The sequence below is a fragment of the Serinus canaria genome, chromosome 5 (assembly GCF_022539315.1).
Source record: "Serinus canaria isolate serCan28SL12 chromosome 5, serCan2020, whole genome shotgun sequence".
Taxonomy (NCBI): domain Eukaryota; kingdom Metazoa; phylum Chordata; class Aves; order Passeriformes; family Fringillidae; genus Serinus; species Serinus canaria.
This window is the reverse complement of record NC_066319.1, coordinates 45,304,686-45,318,748: the sequence shown is the minus strand read 5'-3', so window position 1 is coordinate 45,318,748 and position 14,063 is coordinate 45,304,686. Positions and strand designations below refer to the sequence as shown.

Below are 14,063 nucleotides of genomic sequence, written 5' to 3'. Positions count from 1 at the left end.
TTCCATATGTTGCAGTAAAACATCCCAGCTATGCAAATGTTTTAAAATGTGTCTATTTACAGCAGAAAGAGAGCAGCAGGGTAAGTTGGTTGGTTTTTTGTTACAGAGGACATATATATAATTTTTTAATTTTTTTTTTTAATACCTGTTTCAAAGCATATAAAAATAAAAGGTGCCAGAAACCAGAAGAACTATAGCATTTAAGTCACAGTGCACTGCCAAGAAAGCTCTCTAGGTTTCTGGCTCAACTGCAGGACATCTAGACTTTGAGTCATCTTGTAAAAAGAAAAAAAAGTAACACCATTATTTCCCTAAGCTTGTTTTATCAGTCTCCTGCTGGAGAGCCATGTGTACCTTTTGTATTTTAGGTCAATACCTTACCTTTACCATTAACAGTTCAAAAAATGGGTACAGAATAAAGCAAAAGTTGGGAAAAGCATTGAAGATTTCAAACATACATTCAGATTTGAACACTGACCTCTATCTGTGACATCAGAATAAATCCAGTCCCACTCAAGCACTGGAATCTGTCACTCAGGAGTACATTATGCAGCTGAGACCTATCCATCTTCCCTACTTTCCTACCATCTGGCAGTGACTCTGCTTAATTCAGCAAAACATGCAGGCAGAGAAAAACTTCAGATGTACAGAAATAACTCCAGTCACCTCCTTAAAGCATGGTAAGAGGTCTCAATACCTAATTTAGCTCTCTGTAACTGTAGTTATCTAAATAAAATTTGCTCAAGATAGCTATTATTGTACTTGGAACTTTGTTCTGTTAATGGGATGCTGGTTGATTTTATAAAACAGCTGACAGTATTTTAATAAGTCATGTGCAGAACTATGGCTGATACAAATTATAATTCAGTTATTTATAAAATGGCAGGTTCAATTTAAAACTACTCATCACTTTTAATAGGATCTGTAACAGCAAGAGAAAGACAATGACTGTGCACAAATACTGTATGATGGCAGCTGTTTACTGTTGCACGTGAATATGACTGCCAAGCTTCTCAAAGTTAATTCCTTTGATCTTCTGGGGAGGTGTGGGGTGTGGAAACAAAAGTCCCATTAAATAATTTTTAATAATTTTTGAAGTGTCCTTAACATAACTACCTTTCACACGTTTCAAGATCAGGGCTTCATTTCTGATACCCCAACGTTGTCTCAACTGCACCTCACTAGAATTAGTGTTATCTACTAGGCTGGTACCACAGCTTCACTCTTGCCTCATTTACAAGAAACTGAACTCCAGCAGTGGAGTCAGCACTCAGTAAAATAAATGGGGCCATTCCTGTCCCACTGCTACTTAAATATGGTCTGAAAGCTCAGGTGGAGCACTGTTTCAGTTATACTCAGATTTCTGAACATTCTCTCACAACTTAATAGACTACCACATTTTACTTAAAGGTATAGAGGCTATAGAGAACAAGACAAGCTCTTTTTGTGTAACACCTCAGTAACACTCAAAGAATCCATTCTGGCAGGCCACCTCAAGCCTTCATGTTCTCATAAATATGACAGATGGCAGTACAGTCAAAACTAGGCACACACAATTGAATAGCAAAGTATAAAACACAAAGAAAGCATCTCTGTGATCATCTTCCTATGGGTGTGTTTTGCACTGTGAGTGGAGATCTGGATGAGAGAATTCCTGGTTGATTTCTAAACCCAGAGACTGGATTCTTATCTCTACTTAATTTTAAAAGATAGCTTCAAAGCAACAAGTATTCACATATATAGAAAGGTTACAAATAACCAGACTTCAAGTCATTCTACATGGCAAACTCACTCCCTGCTGCATCAATCTGGAAAGTTCTTCCTTAAGCATTTGCAAAAGGTGCACACTGCACTTCAGTCTCTCTTGTTCCCTCCCTCTGGATAAGTGTGGCATTTGAAAAAGAACTAATCTTGTTCCTCTCAATGCAAAAATCATACTTAAAGATCTCAAGAAGGAAGAAAGGCAGATGGGGAATAGATGTGGGATCTATATGAATATTCACAAACAAAGTGATGATTTCTGAATGCCAGGACAGTGACCCCTTGTTTGGGAAAAAAAAAAAAGAGAAAAAAGCACCATCCAGTACTGCAGCTTTAAACATAGGATTTACTTTGTTTCTTAACAAAGTGCTGATATGATGCACTTTTCTAGTTTTTGGGAGAGACCTCCCCCAAACTGTTATTAAAAAAACCTCAATATACTTATGAATTAGAAGTTTTGAGTTCCCTCCACACAACAGATGATTTCCTCAGTCAGTAAACCATGTAATATCTAAATCACAAATGAATTGAAACTCCTTGACTACAGTAAGCAACTTGTATTGGCAAGAGAGATAATAGCAATACTGCAACTGAGATGTGATGATGAGAGCTCAATGAGAAAATGTTATACAACAAAAATGTTATACAACAAAATCTCAGTATTCGTTTAAAAGATTCTACAAGAAAATAAAAATCTGAGTCCTGTTAAAGACACAAAGAAATTTTACTTATAATGATATCTTGCTAAGTAAGACAGGCTACTGTGTGCATGATTCCCAAATACTAGACTGGATAATTTTCAGCTTCCCTTCCAAGGAACTCTCAAATCATAACTCTGGTCTATAGGTTTCCTTTATCTTAGTATCATCAATACACTGAGCTTTCCAAGAGTCTTTTTTATTAAGACAGCCTGATTTTGTGGGTTAACTACCGAGGCCTTCAGGAGATTTCTGTATCTATATGATTTATTTATCTAGATATTGAGTAGTACTATCAGCTACCAGATTTTTTTTTTAATTCTTTAAATGTTTTACCCTAAAGACACATCTGACCACAAATGACCTTCTGCTTTCAGCTGCGTATTGGAGGTGATCAACTTCAATTGCTCAAAACAGCAGCGTGAAAAGAGTTAATAATGTACATGTTGCACACAACAAATGTTATCTGCTAAAAATTAATGAGGTCCTTTATCATGTCTGAATAGGAATGATCTTATTCTTTATTTTAAAACTGCCAGATGTAAAATATGCATGTTATTCCCTGCAACAAGGAATCCCGCATAATATAACTCTTTTGTGGTGGTAATTTAAAGCAGTTGTGAAGAAACAGTCTATAGGAAAAATGTCCAGGTAAAAGTCCCTTGTGCCGCCTTAACTCTGATCTGTCAGGATGTCATACTGCTAATTTCCTCAGACTACAAATCTTGCACTCTGCACAAGATGGCTCAAATCACATATAAGTTCCAAAACTAAACTGGGCATCATACATCTACCCTGAAAAAGAATACCCAAACCAAACTGCATTTTAAAATTCTTGAATTCACCAACTATTGAAGCAAAATACTGACCATCTGGTGAATTTGCTATCTCATGAGAGTGCTCTTACCTAGTAATCTGAAGCACATCTCCCTTAGCCAAGCATGTGCTTTGAGCTCAAAGAAGTTGGCTGGTAGACATGTCACAAATCAGATAGTCAAGTGGCTCCCTCTGGTCTGCAACCCAATCATAACATTACATAGAAGTGGCGAAACTAAATACTGCCTCTGTAACAGTTTCTTCTCATGCAAAATCAAGTTAATTTCTTTACAGACAATATAAACAGCTGGGAGAACAAGTGTACTCAAATGTTACACTGGGACTCTGGGAGGTCCTCTGAGGCAGTGTGTGATGTCAAGCTGCATTATGAGAGCTTCAATCTCAAACTGCAGGTCTACCAGTCAATAAAAATGCTTTTGGTTCTGCCGAGGAAGGAAACTGAGATCAACACAAATGAGATTGGTTCCAACCCTGGCTTCCTCACCCCTGGGCTATGATGTACAATGACAATATACACTTGTTGCTTGAAAAATTGAAAACTAAACTTCTAAACATACTTTGATTCATACAGGATGTTGCTAGTCTAGCTCTTTCAAACCCCAGAAAGTACACAGGTTTCAAACAGCTATGCAATATTAATTAGAAAAAAAAGGTAGTTGCTGAAAAATATTAGTTACTTTCCCAGAAGTCTTCTATCTTAATTTCTTCAAAAATATTTTAACTACTTGACAGAGAAAGTAGTGCAGTATTCTAGAACTCAGTAAAAGAAACAAAGGTGAGAGAAAGGTGAAGACCACATACACTGACATTTTCCCAGAACTTGTATGACCTCCTGAGAATATAAGTTTTCCCAGAACTTATAGGACCTCCTGTGAGGGAGCTCAGAGTAACAAAGAATTCCTACAGCTTTACTGGACAAAACACCAATCTCTTCTTTTAAGCACTGTGCCACTAGCACAAAGCAGGGTAAATGAAAATTCGTTTAACTCTTTAAATAACAGTTTAAACACAAATACCTAAGTGTACCAGAGCTGGAGGCAAATAAACCATGAAGTCTTTCTTCCTTTTATCCAGCACATGTTATATGTAAAAAATGAGATGCAGTGTTACTATAGTTTCCTGAAATCACTATAAATATTTACCAAATGTAATTTCATCATACTTCCAATTCCCACTCATGGAAAAATCAGACAAAATATCACTGAATATCTGAAGTTACAAGAAAAATGTAATTTGCTTTTCCATGTAAGTGTGGCAATGGAATACTGAACAGTGAGAACAGAGCCTTTCACAAGGGAGAGCACAGTTCTTGTGAGATATGTTAAAGATCCTTTTGTACATCCTTAACAAAATCCCAGCTGTCAGTGGTTGAAAACTTCAGCTAGACAACCAATGAATTAAGTGGACTGTCAATTTCTGAACAATGCCTGAACTTGTATTAAAGCTAATTTTCATCTCATTTCCCCACCATTTTTCCAGCCTCCTCACCATTTTTCCAGCATGAGATTTGACAGCTTTGGCCCCCATTTACCAAGGCTGAAATATATTTACCCACTGGAACATAATGAAATACATCTTAATACATTTTTACAAGTTGTGAGAATTGTTCAGGAAAGAAATCTTCAAAGGGCAAAACAACTAAGGCAATTAATGTAATTGACATGTAGAGAGACTAATATGTAGCTTCACTCAAGATTCAACTCAACTGAATTGGAACTTGCCTTATTTTCTTGCATACAGATTTATCTTCTATATACTATTAATCAGCTAATAGTTTCTTTCTTTGATCTCAATATATACACTTCAAAGAAAATTAAATGAGAAACAACTTGTTTATTAGAATGCATTTACCCCCTATTTTACAAGGTTATCTTCCAGAGGGCTTAAGAAGTTTCAGAGCATTTTGAACTAAGAGCTCATTCATTAGTTCAAAGATTTACTGAAATATTTGAGTTTCAATAAACTGTGTTACTCCTACTTCAAGCTCCGTCCTAGATCCTTAGATCAAGGCTTCTCAAAAAGAAAATTAGTTACTATCTTTTGACATTTGTTTTAAGGCCAAAGTATAAAAATTTACTCTTCCCTAATATTGCAGGCTGCACATCAACATTATCCTCAATATATTTTTATATTTTTCAGCCATCACCCCACAGCTGCTCTCTCTTATCATTTTCCTGATCTGCATGTTCTAGAGATGATCTCAGAAACTGAGACAGTTGAGATTTTGTACACCTCTTCAAGTGTTATGAAATATAACCTATGAAATACAGAACGGAGCAGAAACAACTCTTCTTTCTTCTGATTTACAGCAATTCTTTCACATTTACACTACAGTATTTCTTTCACATTCCACTTCCAGAGGACTGTTTTTAGCTCATGCCTGCTCTCTTCCAAACACTCCCTTTTCAACTCTCCTCCCCCTATTAGTTTTGCAAAAAAAAAAATTTTACTCCATAAAGAATATTTATTTTCTTAATGCATATAAGAATCACAAAAGAGGAATAACAACTAGTATTGAAGTTATTGATCCAAAGTTTAAACAAAAAAGGAAAATATTAGAATAAAGAACCTTATAGTTGCCTTCTTTGAAACCACAAGCAGAATATGGAACTGATATCAAATGGCATACAATCACACCACAAAAAAGTTAAAATAAATCTTTGGAACACAGCAGTATTCAACTGACTCAGAGTTACTCAATTAGCTTGCTTCATGCAGAACACAAGCCTTCTTTTCCTCTGAAGCCATACCTTACCTTTGCTTCCATACTGCTCTGGTGGGAGGTCATAAGGTACAGGAAAATATGTTGCTGAATCTTTCCTTTCTGGAAGTTTTTCCCTTCCTACATTAAAGTAACCTTTGTCCAATCCCTATGAAAGAAGGGAAAAATACAAAAGAAACAATTCATTAGTTTCTGGGCAAAAAGACAAACTTAATCTACAATAGATTCTTTCTCAGTGAGCTATATTAATGAACAAAACTTTCTGCCTCCTTTACTGAGACTGGATACTTCATGAAGCACCTTCATGTCTTCAAAACTCAGCTTCTCTTACTTCTACTATTTCAGCTCTTCTCTTTTTATTACATCCATTGGCTTGGCCATGTGGGTCCATATTGGAGATATTCTGCCTTCTCAGACCCCTACACATACACCAATTTATTTCCATGTTCACTAGGTGAACTACTTCAGTGTTTAATATTTAACTAAATTGAAAAGCTTTTAAAGATTTCTCTTTGCTGCTTAGTTTCATTCTGACCACATTAACTGGATGCTCAGTATGTTTTATGGACTAAACTAGAAATCACTTTGTGTTCTAGAAGCAAGTCTTCAAATCTGTGCTCTTCAGACATGTTGGGTAACATCATCCACAGACAAAAAAAATTAATGAAGATTTGAAACTGCTTGCACAAAAACTTCAATGACTACACTTGTATTAGAATGACAGCATTACTGTCAAACAAGGTTAAAAAATGAAAAAAGAAAAAATGCAATACAGTACAAAGGTAGACACATTTAAAGTGATTCGAGTAACTTAGGCAGATGGTATTGCTTAGCTGCTTCTCCAGAGAAATTGGATCCCAACTGTAGTGAGTTACACAAAAGCAAAATCTTTTAGTTCTGAGATTTCAAGTAGCTTACTGTCAATCAAGTACAGTTTGATTAGAACAACCAGAAATGTAAAAGCTATCAAGTTTCTTTATTCATTTATAAGCTATTACTGACAACTACTTTTCTTTCTAAAATCATAGAATAGTTTGGGTCGGAAGGGATCTTCAAAGGTCACCTAGTTCAACCCCTGTACACTGGGCAGGGACATCTTCCACTAGCAGCAGGTTGCTCAGAGCCCCATCCAACCTGATCCTGAATGTTCCTAAGGATGGTGTATCTATCACCTCTCAGGACAACCTGTGCCAATGTTTCACTACCCTCACAGTAAAAAATTTCTTTCTTAGATCTAGTGTAAATATACCCTCTTCTAGTTTAGAACCACTGCCCCATGTCCTGTCCCTACAGTTCCCATTAAAAAGTCATCCCCAACTTTCTTATAAGCCCCCTTTAGGCAGTAAAAAGCTGCAATAAAGTTTCCTTGGAGTCTTCTCTCCTCCAGGCTGAAGAACCCCAAGCTTTCTGTCTTTCCCCAAAGGAGAGGTGCTCCAGCTCTGACCATTTCTGTGTCTCTTTCTGGATTTGGTCCAAAAGGTCCTTCCTGTGCTGGGACCCCAGAGCTGGATGCAGTACTACAGGTGGGGTCTCATCAGAGCAGAGCAGAAGGGCAGAACCCACCCCCTCCCCTGCTGCTCACACTGCTTTGGATGCAGCCCAGAACACAACTGGCTCTCTGGGCTGCTCATGTCCAGTTATTAACTTAGACTTTATTCAAGCTCTGTGGTCCACCAGTCTGAGTTTCACAGCATTACTGTTTTGTGATAGTACAAGCAAGCATCCCAATTACCAAAAAATCCTGTGGTATTCAAACACACACACTGTCTGAATGGAAAGTCCCATCTATACACAATACTGCAAGTCTTTCTTCACGGGAGCTTTACACCATTAAATGTCATCATTTAAAGTTGGAGACAGCAACATCCACATGATCACACAAAGCATGGGAATCAATGTAGCATTGTGCCTTTTTCTTTAACATTCAAGAAGAATAGTAACTTAGAAAAAGGAGAGCTGCCAAAGACTATGATGGTGATTGAAGGGGTCCCAGGATGAGGGAAGAGATGAGAAAGTTGACTCCATTTTCAGAAGGCTTGATTTATTATTTTCTTATATATATTATATTAAAACTATACTAAAAGAATAGAAGAAAGGATTTAATCAGAAGGCTTGCTAAGAATAGAAAAGGAATGAATAACAAAGGCTCGAACTGACCCAAACAGTCCAAGACAGGTGGACTGCGATTGGCCATTAATTAGAAACAACCTCATGAGACCAATCACAGATCTACCTGTTGCATTCCACAGCAGCAAATCATTTGTTCCTGAGGCCTCTCAGCTTCTAAGGAGGAAAAATCCAAAGGAAAGGATAAAACATGTCGGTGACAGAAGACAATGTCAGACAGCAGTTCTAGCAAGTCAGTTCAAGAATCTCCTTTAGAATATAGATGCATATTTTTGTCTCATGACCCAAAGTCAGAGCAAACTATAGGTTATGATGTAAGAAACATTATATATTATTTCAAGGACTAGGCAAAAGCCATTGCCCTTTAAATGAAAGAACAGAGGAAACAAACAAGGTCCATGCTAAAGAACTGCATGAAAGAAAATCCAGTTTGAACTTCCCTTTCTTATTTCAGTCAGACATTTTAAAAAATCTGCATTAAAATCAGGCTACAGCATTTTGTGGAGCTTAGCCTTGAGGTAACAAGTAACATGTTCAAAACAGAACAATGTAAATATGCAAGAATATTTTTAAAAGCCCATAAATATCTAAGGGTTTGAAAATTACTGGAAAAATTCGTAATTACTTATACAAAATGCAACAATCAAGTTGTATAGCCTTACTTCCAATGAATTTGAATCACTCAGGGATTGGAAGAAATGTCATGTGAAAATGTAAAAACCATACTTCTGTTTGTAGCGGAAAGAACACAAAGTATGCCAGGGATTCTACAGCACACAAACAACAGGAACTATGTAAGTGGTGGTGGTGACAAGAGATATTTTTTCATAACTCACAGCAGTCAGGCTGCACTTAGTGGGAGGGTCTGGGTGGTGCATATTCCTAGATACTATTCACAAGATGGCATTTAAATTGTCAGCATGTATGTGACATGTACAAGGTTTGATTGCCCAGACATCCCATGAGCTTGTCTTGTTTTCTACATCACCTAGGGAAGAAACATGGAACAGCAGAGAAGGTTCCTCTGCTGTTTTGTGAGATGGTTCTTATGCTACAACAAACTTCACATGCCTGATCAACAGCACCACAATTATAAAGCTGCTGCCTGGTACCATCTGAGTTGGACCCTTAGACCATTTGTGAAACCCTTACTATCACAAAGCAGAGTGTAAAACACAACGTACTTCAGCCTCTACCTACAAAGTAAGGACGTTTTTCATCTGTTTTTTTTTTTCTTCCCTGTTATCCATTGTTTTCTTCAACTACCAATATCTTTGTTTCTGCTTAATTTCTTCTACACTCCATGCCCTTTTATTTAGTCAGTATTTTTCTTTTCAGGCATTTTGCTTCCTTCTCTTGTTCTACAGCTTTGGTTTTCTCTGCCTTGTTCTTTCTCAGTACTCAGCAATTATATTTCCTTTTCCTCTGAAAGACTCTGATGCTGTCCTCCAATGCTGCTAGACTCAGTTCACCCCAAAACGGTTTTATTTGTCAGAATTTAACCTATAGAGATCGTCCATTCAGGAAACATTTGTCTAAGAAAAGACATTTGGTTTTCCTCAAAACACACTGGAGTAAGTGTCTAGTTTGTGCAATACATTCTTTAACAAGGCTATCGGAGGAGATTCACATACTTTTAAAAATAACTCATGTGTCTATCTTCACACAGAAACTGAAGTAAGTCATACACTTTGTCTGTTTTGAGCATTTCCTGAATGTGACAGCTCTCACTGCTGTTTCCAAGAAACAAACCAGCAGGATCTTGCATAAAATAATTTTGTCTGACTTGTAAATTTTCCTCAGCCCATATTCTATTCTTTCAGAATTTTTCCCTCAGCAGCTTTATTTTACTTTTTCACTGCAGCTTACAGCAATATATTTTGAAATTCTGAAAAATACATATCTCAATTGGGAAAGAATTTTTTTGTACTTTTAAAACTTTGGGTGCTGATATGGCTTCTGTTAGTGCCTTAGCATCGTACATTGAAAAAGAAGACATTGGGAAGAATGGGAAAAGGAAGTTTAACAGCTTTTCAAATACTACCTTCCAGTTTTTGAATGTTTTTTGCCCCAAACACAAAGCAGACTGCAGGCTATAAAAAAAGAGATCACAAGATAAAGGTAAGAATTGCTAGCCCTGCTGAAGTGGGAATTAAAACTGATACCATTAAAGAATTTTGATCCCAGAATTTTGATCCTACTGAAGTAATTTTTAACAGGAGACAACTGATTATCCTACTGGATGAGTATGGGAATAATGTTTCCAATGCCAGTGAACAGAAAAACAGTCCTCTCTGGCAAAACTATTTAAAAACTTGCTGGTTTCAGAAGCAAAGAATCAAGGATGCACACAAACTTTACAGGGGCCAGGCTCATCTGGCCAGCAAAATACACAGCAAAATCCTTCCTCAACACTGGGTGCTATTATTCCAAAGAGAGCTTTATCCAACTGTACTGGAATTTTTTTTTTTTTTTTTTTTTAATAGGAAGCTATCAGTAACAAACTCGGGTATCTAAACCTGAAGTTTCTTGGTTTGGAAAGCATGTGTCTGGATGTCTTTAACACTGGAATTTGAAAACCTTGTGGCAGTTCTGTGAACACAAAGCAAGGCTTAGCATATTGAAGTCTACATACAAAATCCTGGTTTACTTACATTGTATTAGCTTTCCCACTCCCACTCCATTTTACATGAGAAACCAAAGAAGAAAGTGGTATACATTGCCTTGGAAGTTGATGTTACAGTCAAAGGGCTTAACCAACTTGATTTTGGTTCTGTCCTAAGTTGAGCTATGACTGAAGGTGCCTGGCTCAGTTACTCGAATACAGCAGAAATTTAAACAGTTCAGTTCTGAAAATCACATGCATAATGCCTGGCTGATCTCTAATCCAGATCCAGTTCACACACCCAGACCCAGAGTCAGCTACAAAACAGTACTTCACTCCAGTGAGTATTCAACATCAAATACAGCACTTCAGAATCTGAAATATGGCTGTTAGTTGTCTGAGTTTGATTATCTAGATATAATTACAGGATTTGATAGCACTAGGTAGGCAATTATGGGTAGGTTTTCAGTTTAATATCTGCTTAATATCTGTTTTAATTTTGTATCTGTTATATTTCTCTGAGCTTGTATTTCTAAAAGCTGACTGAGCCAGTACCATATTCAACAAACCTCTAAAAAGATTTAAGTATTTCACAAATTTTTATACTATTGACAGGTCAAGCTCAAATTATCTTAGCATCTTATCAGACAAAGAAGCTGTGAGGAAGAACCACTTAAAAGGCTTTCCATCAGTCACTCATGAGATTTTTTCAAACAAAATAATTACTGGAACATGCTTCCCAGAAATCCATACTTTTTGGTCATTGCATTCTCACTACATGTTTTACCTGTTAAAGATGTACTTTATCTCAGCCTCTGGAAAGGAATCCCCAGCAGCTGAAAGAGCAAGTTGAAAAAGAGAGAGTGTAGATGTAGGAGGTGAGAAATAGAGATGGAAAGGGAAATGTAGTTCAAACACAGGACAATCTTTCTTATAAACATTATATTTTATTCAATAGAAGCTTGTGATCTAATGCCAGCATCAGCTGATTTTTCCCTAAACACTAAAACTGTAAATGAGAACAGCTGCTGCTATATTGGGAACAACCATTCAACATATTTCTGAGAGTCTGTATTAGCACACCAGGCCAAGACCCAACCTCAAAGCATAATTCTGGAAGCATTTTTTAAAAAAGACAAAAACTGGCAGTCAGCTGATAGTAAGTGAGGAACGATCCACTTCCAAATTTGTATTCAGCAGAAAATAGAAGGCACAAACTGCAGAACTAGAGGAGTTCTTAAGATAAGTGACATGAAGTATTTGCTATGCAAACACACCAGGGTGGCCAAGAAGTCCCAGGTGCTGGATTAAGACTCCAGTCTTTTCTGGGACATGGGTTCAACTTCCATCACTGCCAGGAATATTTTAATGGCTGGATTATATTATATTAAAGGTCTTTTTCCAGCCTAAACAATTCTGTGATTCTATGATGCTAAGTCTTAACTTCTACCAGAATACAAGTCATGAATTTTTTGATTATACTGCATGAAATACCCTAAAGAAACAGAACTATCAGAAACTGGCAGCATTAACTCAGCATTCTGATAGCTAGAGCATGGTGAGTCCCTCAAGGCCTAGGAAAGCTCAGTTGTGTTTGAAAGCACTTCATGTAGTTTATACTTTGCATAACTTTAGTTGTAAACCAGCATTTCTGTTTCTAAAAATTTTAGTCTATTCCCAGTTCTCTGATATCTTCACTTACAACTACTCTGCCACAATGCATTCTAAAACCACAATGAACCAGTGTGACAAGCAGACTAAGTTATCAAAGAAGCACTTTTTATGCAGTTAACTGCAGGGCATATGCATAAGAAATTCATAAACTAAGCAGTGCAACTTGAGTATCAGATGACTGCATGTACACAAGCCCAGTATCAGTATTAGTTTGACTACCTCCTTGCTCCCAAGAGTCTCTGCAGGCACACACTTCTCAGTGAAGAAAGGAAAGCAGCTGCAGTGTCTCTCCCTGCTTTGCTCCCACATACACCATGGGATATCACATACAAGAGATAATCAGGTGACTTGTTCTCTTCTGGTTGCCAGTCTTCACAATTAATTATCAATATGTAGGAAACTAGGAGAAGAACTAAGTATTCTCTTCCAAAATATGTAATATACATTATATATTCTTGCAAGTTTTAAATGAGCTTCAATTAAGTTGTGCTCTGAGAGGTCTGAAACTCGAACATAAGACTATTCTGTGCACACTGACAGGTTTTAGTACAGCCATCTAAAAGCTGTAGAAATTATAGAAAGCATAGGAGCTTTCTATAATTCACAAAGACAAGAGAGCTGAGGGCTGTTGAGAGAAAGCATTGTATTCACACCATGGTTAGCTAACCTGTTAGACACCACTTTGGAAAAACACAGCAGGCCAAACAGACTCAGTGAGGAGAATCCTGAGAACATCATTATGTAATTGTTTTTTATCTGGATCTGTTTTTTTAGAATCATATTTGCATTTTAAGCACAATACTTACCACCCTCCCAATCCAAATGATACAGAGGGGGAAAAAATTGAGAAAAGTAAAAGTGATCAAAAAATCTCCCCCCTTGGAACAACTGAGCAGGATGAGAACTCATCATTCTAGACAAAGATAAAGGTGTCTGGAAAGAGAGGTATGAAAAGGATGATTAGGGATCACATGGTTCTTGCATCTTTCAGTGCAAGAAGAAAAAACCTTCAAATGAGTGACTTTCAGAACTGCTTCATGTGACATTATTACATTGTGGAACTCAGCCAGAGCAGACTGTGACTGCCAAAAGCCTACAGACATTTAAGAGCAGACAAGAGATGCTCACAGAATAGGCCTCTAAGTCATGAAATATGCAGGGACAAACTATGACAAATGCCTGGCCATTATACTTTCCCACAAGTGTCTGCTTTTGACCACTGAGTTTTGAGGTGTTCCTTTGATATAATAAAGTAAAGCCTTCTACTCCCCCAACAATGGCTATTTTGAAGTAACCAGATTGTCAAAAAGGGAAAGATCTAGAAGCTTGGCTCTACTTCATACTGCACACCATGTTTTCTTACCCACATCCTAGAAATTTATTCCTATTTTCTATTCAAAACTTCATGGACCATCGTTCTCCATAAGCTCTGGTTCCAGAACCAGGCTGAAAGAAAGGTACCTCAATATGATTTCCCTACTCACCTTTCTGCCCCTTGAATTTGTCCTTCCTACTTCCTTGCATTAGTCCTCACCTGATCACATTGAGCTGGTTCATGGAACGACTTTGGAAACCTGTCCTGTTTTGTTTTGGCCAGTCTGAGCTGGTTTAAGGGCTAAAGAATCCACTCAGCACTGAT

At 37.2% G+C, this 14,063-nt stretch overlaps 1 protein-coding gene across 2 annotated transcripts in view; it reads right to left on the bottom strand.

Annotated features, from left to right (window-relative positions):
* Positions 1-14,063, bottom strand: part of TDP1 (tyrosyl-DNA phosphodiesterase 1) — a 42,773-nt gene that overhangs the window by 1,591 nt on the left and 27,119 nt on the right. For both annotated transcript variants that reach the window (XM_018907327.3, XM_009101820.4), the window contains exon 15: positions 6,052-6,166. In XM_018907327.3, coding sequence (XP_018762872.3) covers positions 6,052-6,166 — 115 coding nt within the window. The remainder of the gene's footprint in view (positions 1-6,051; positions 6,167-14,063) is intronic.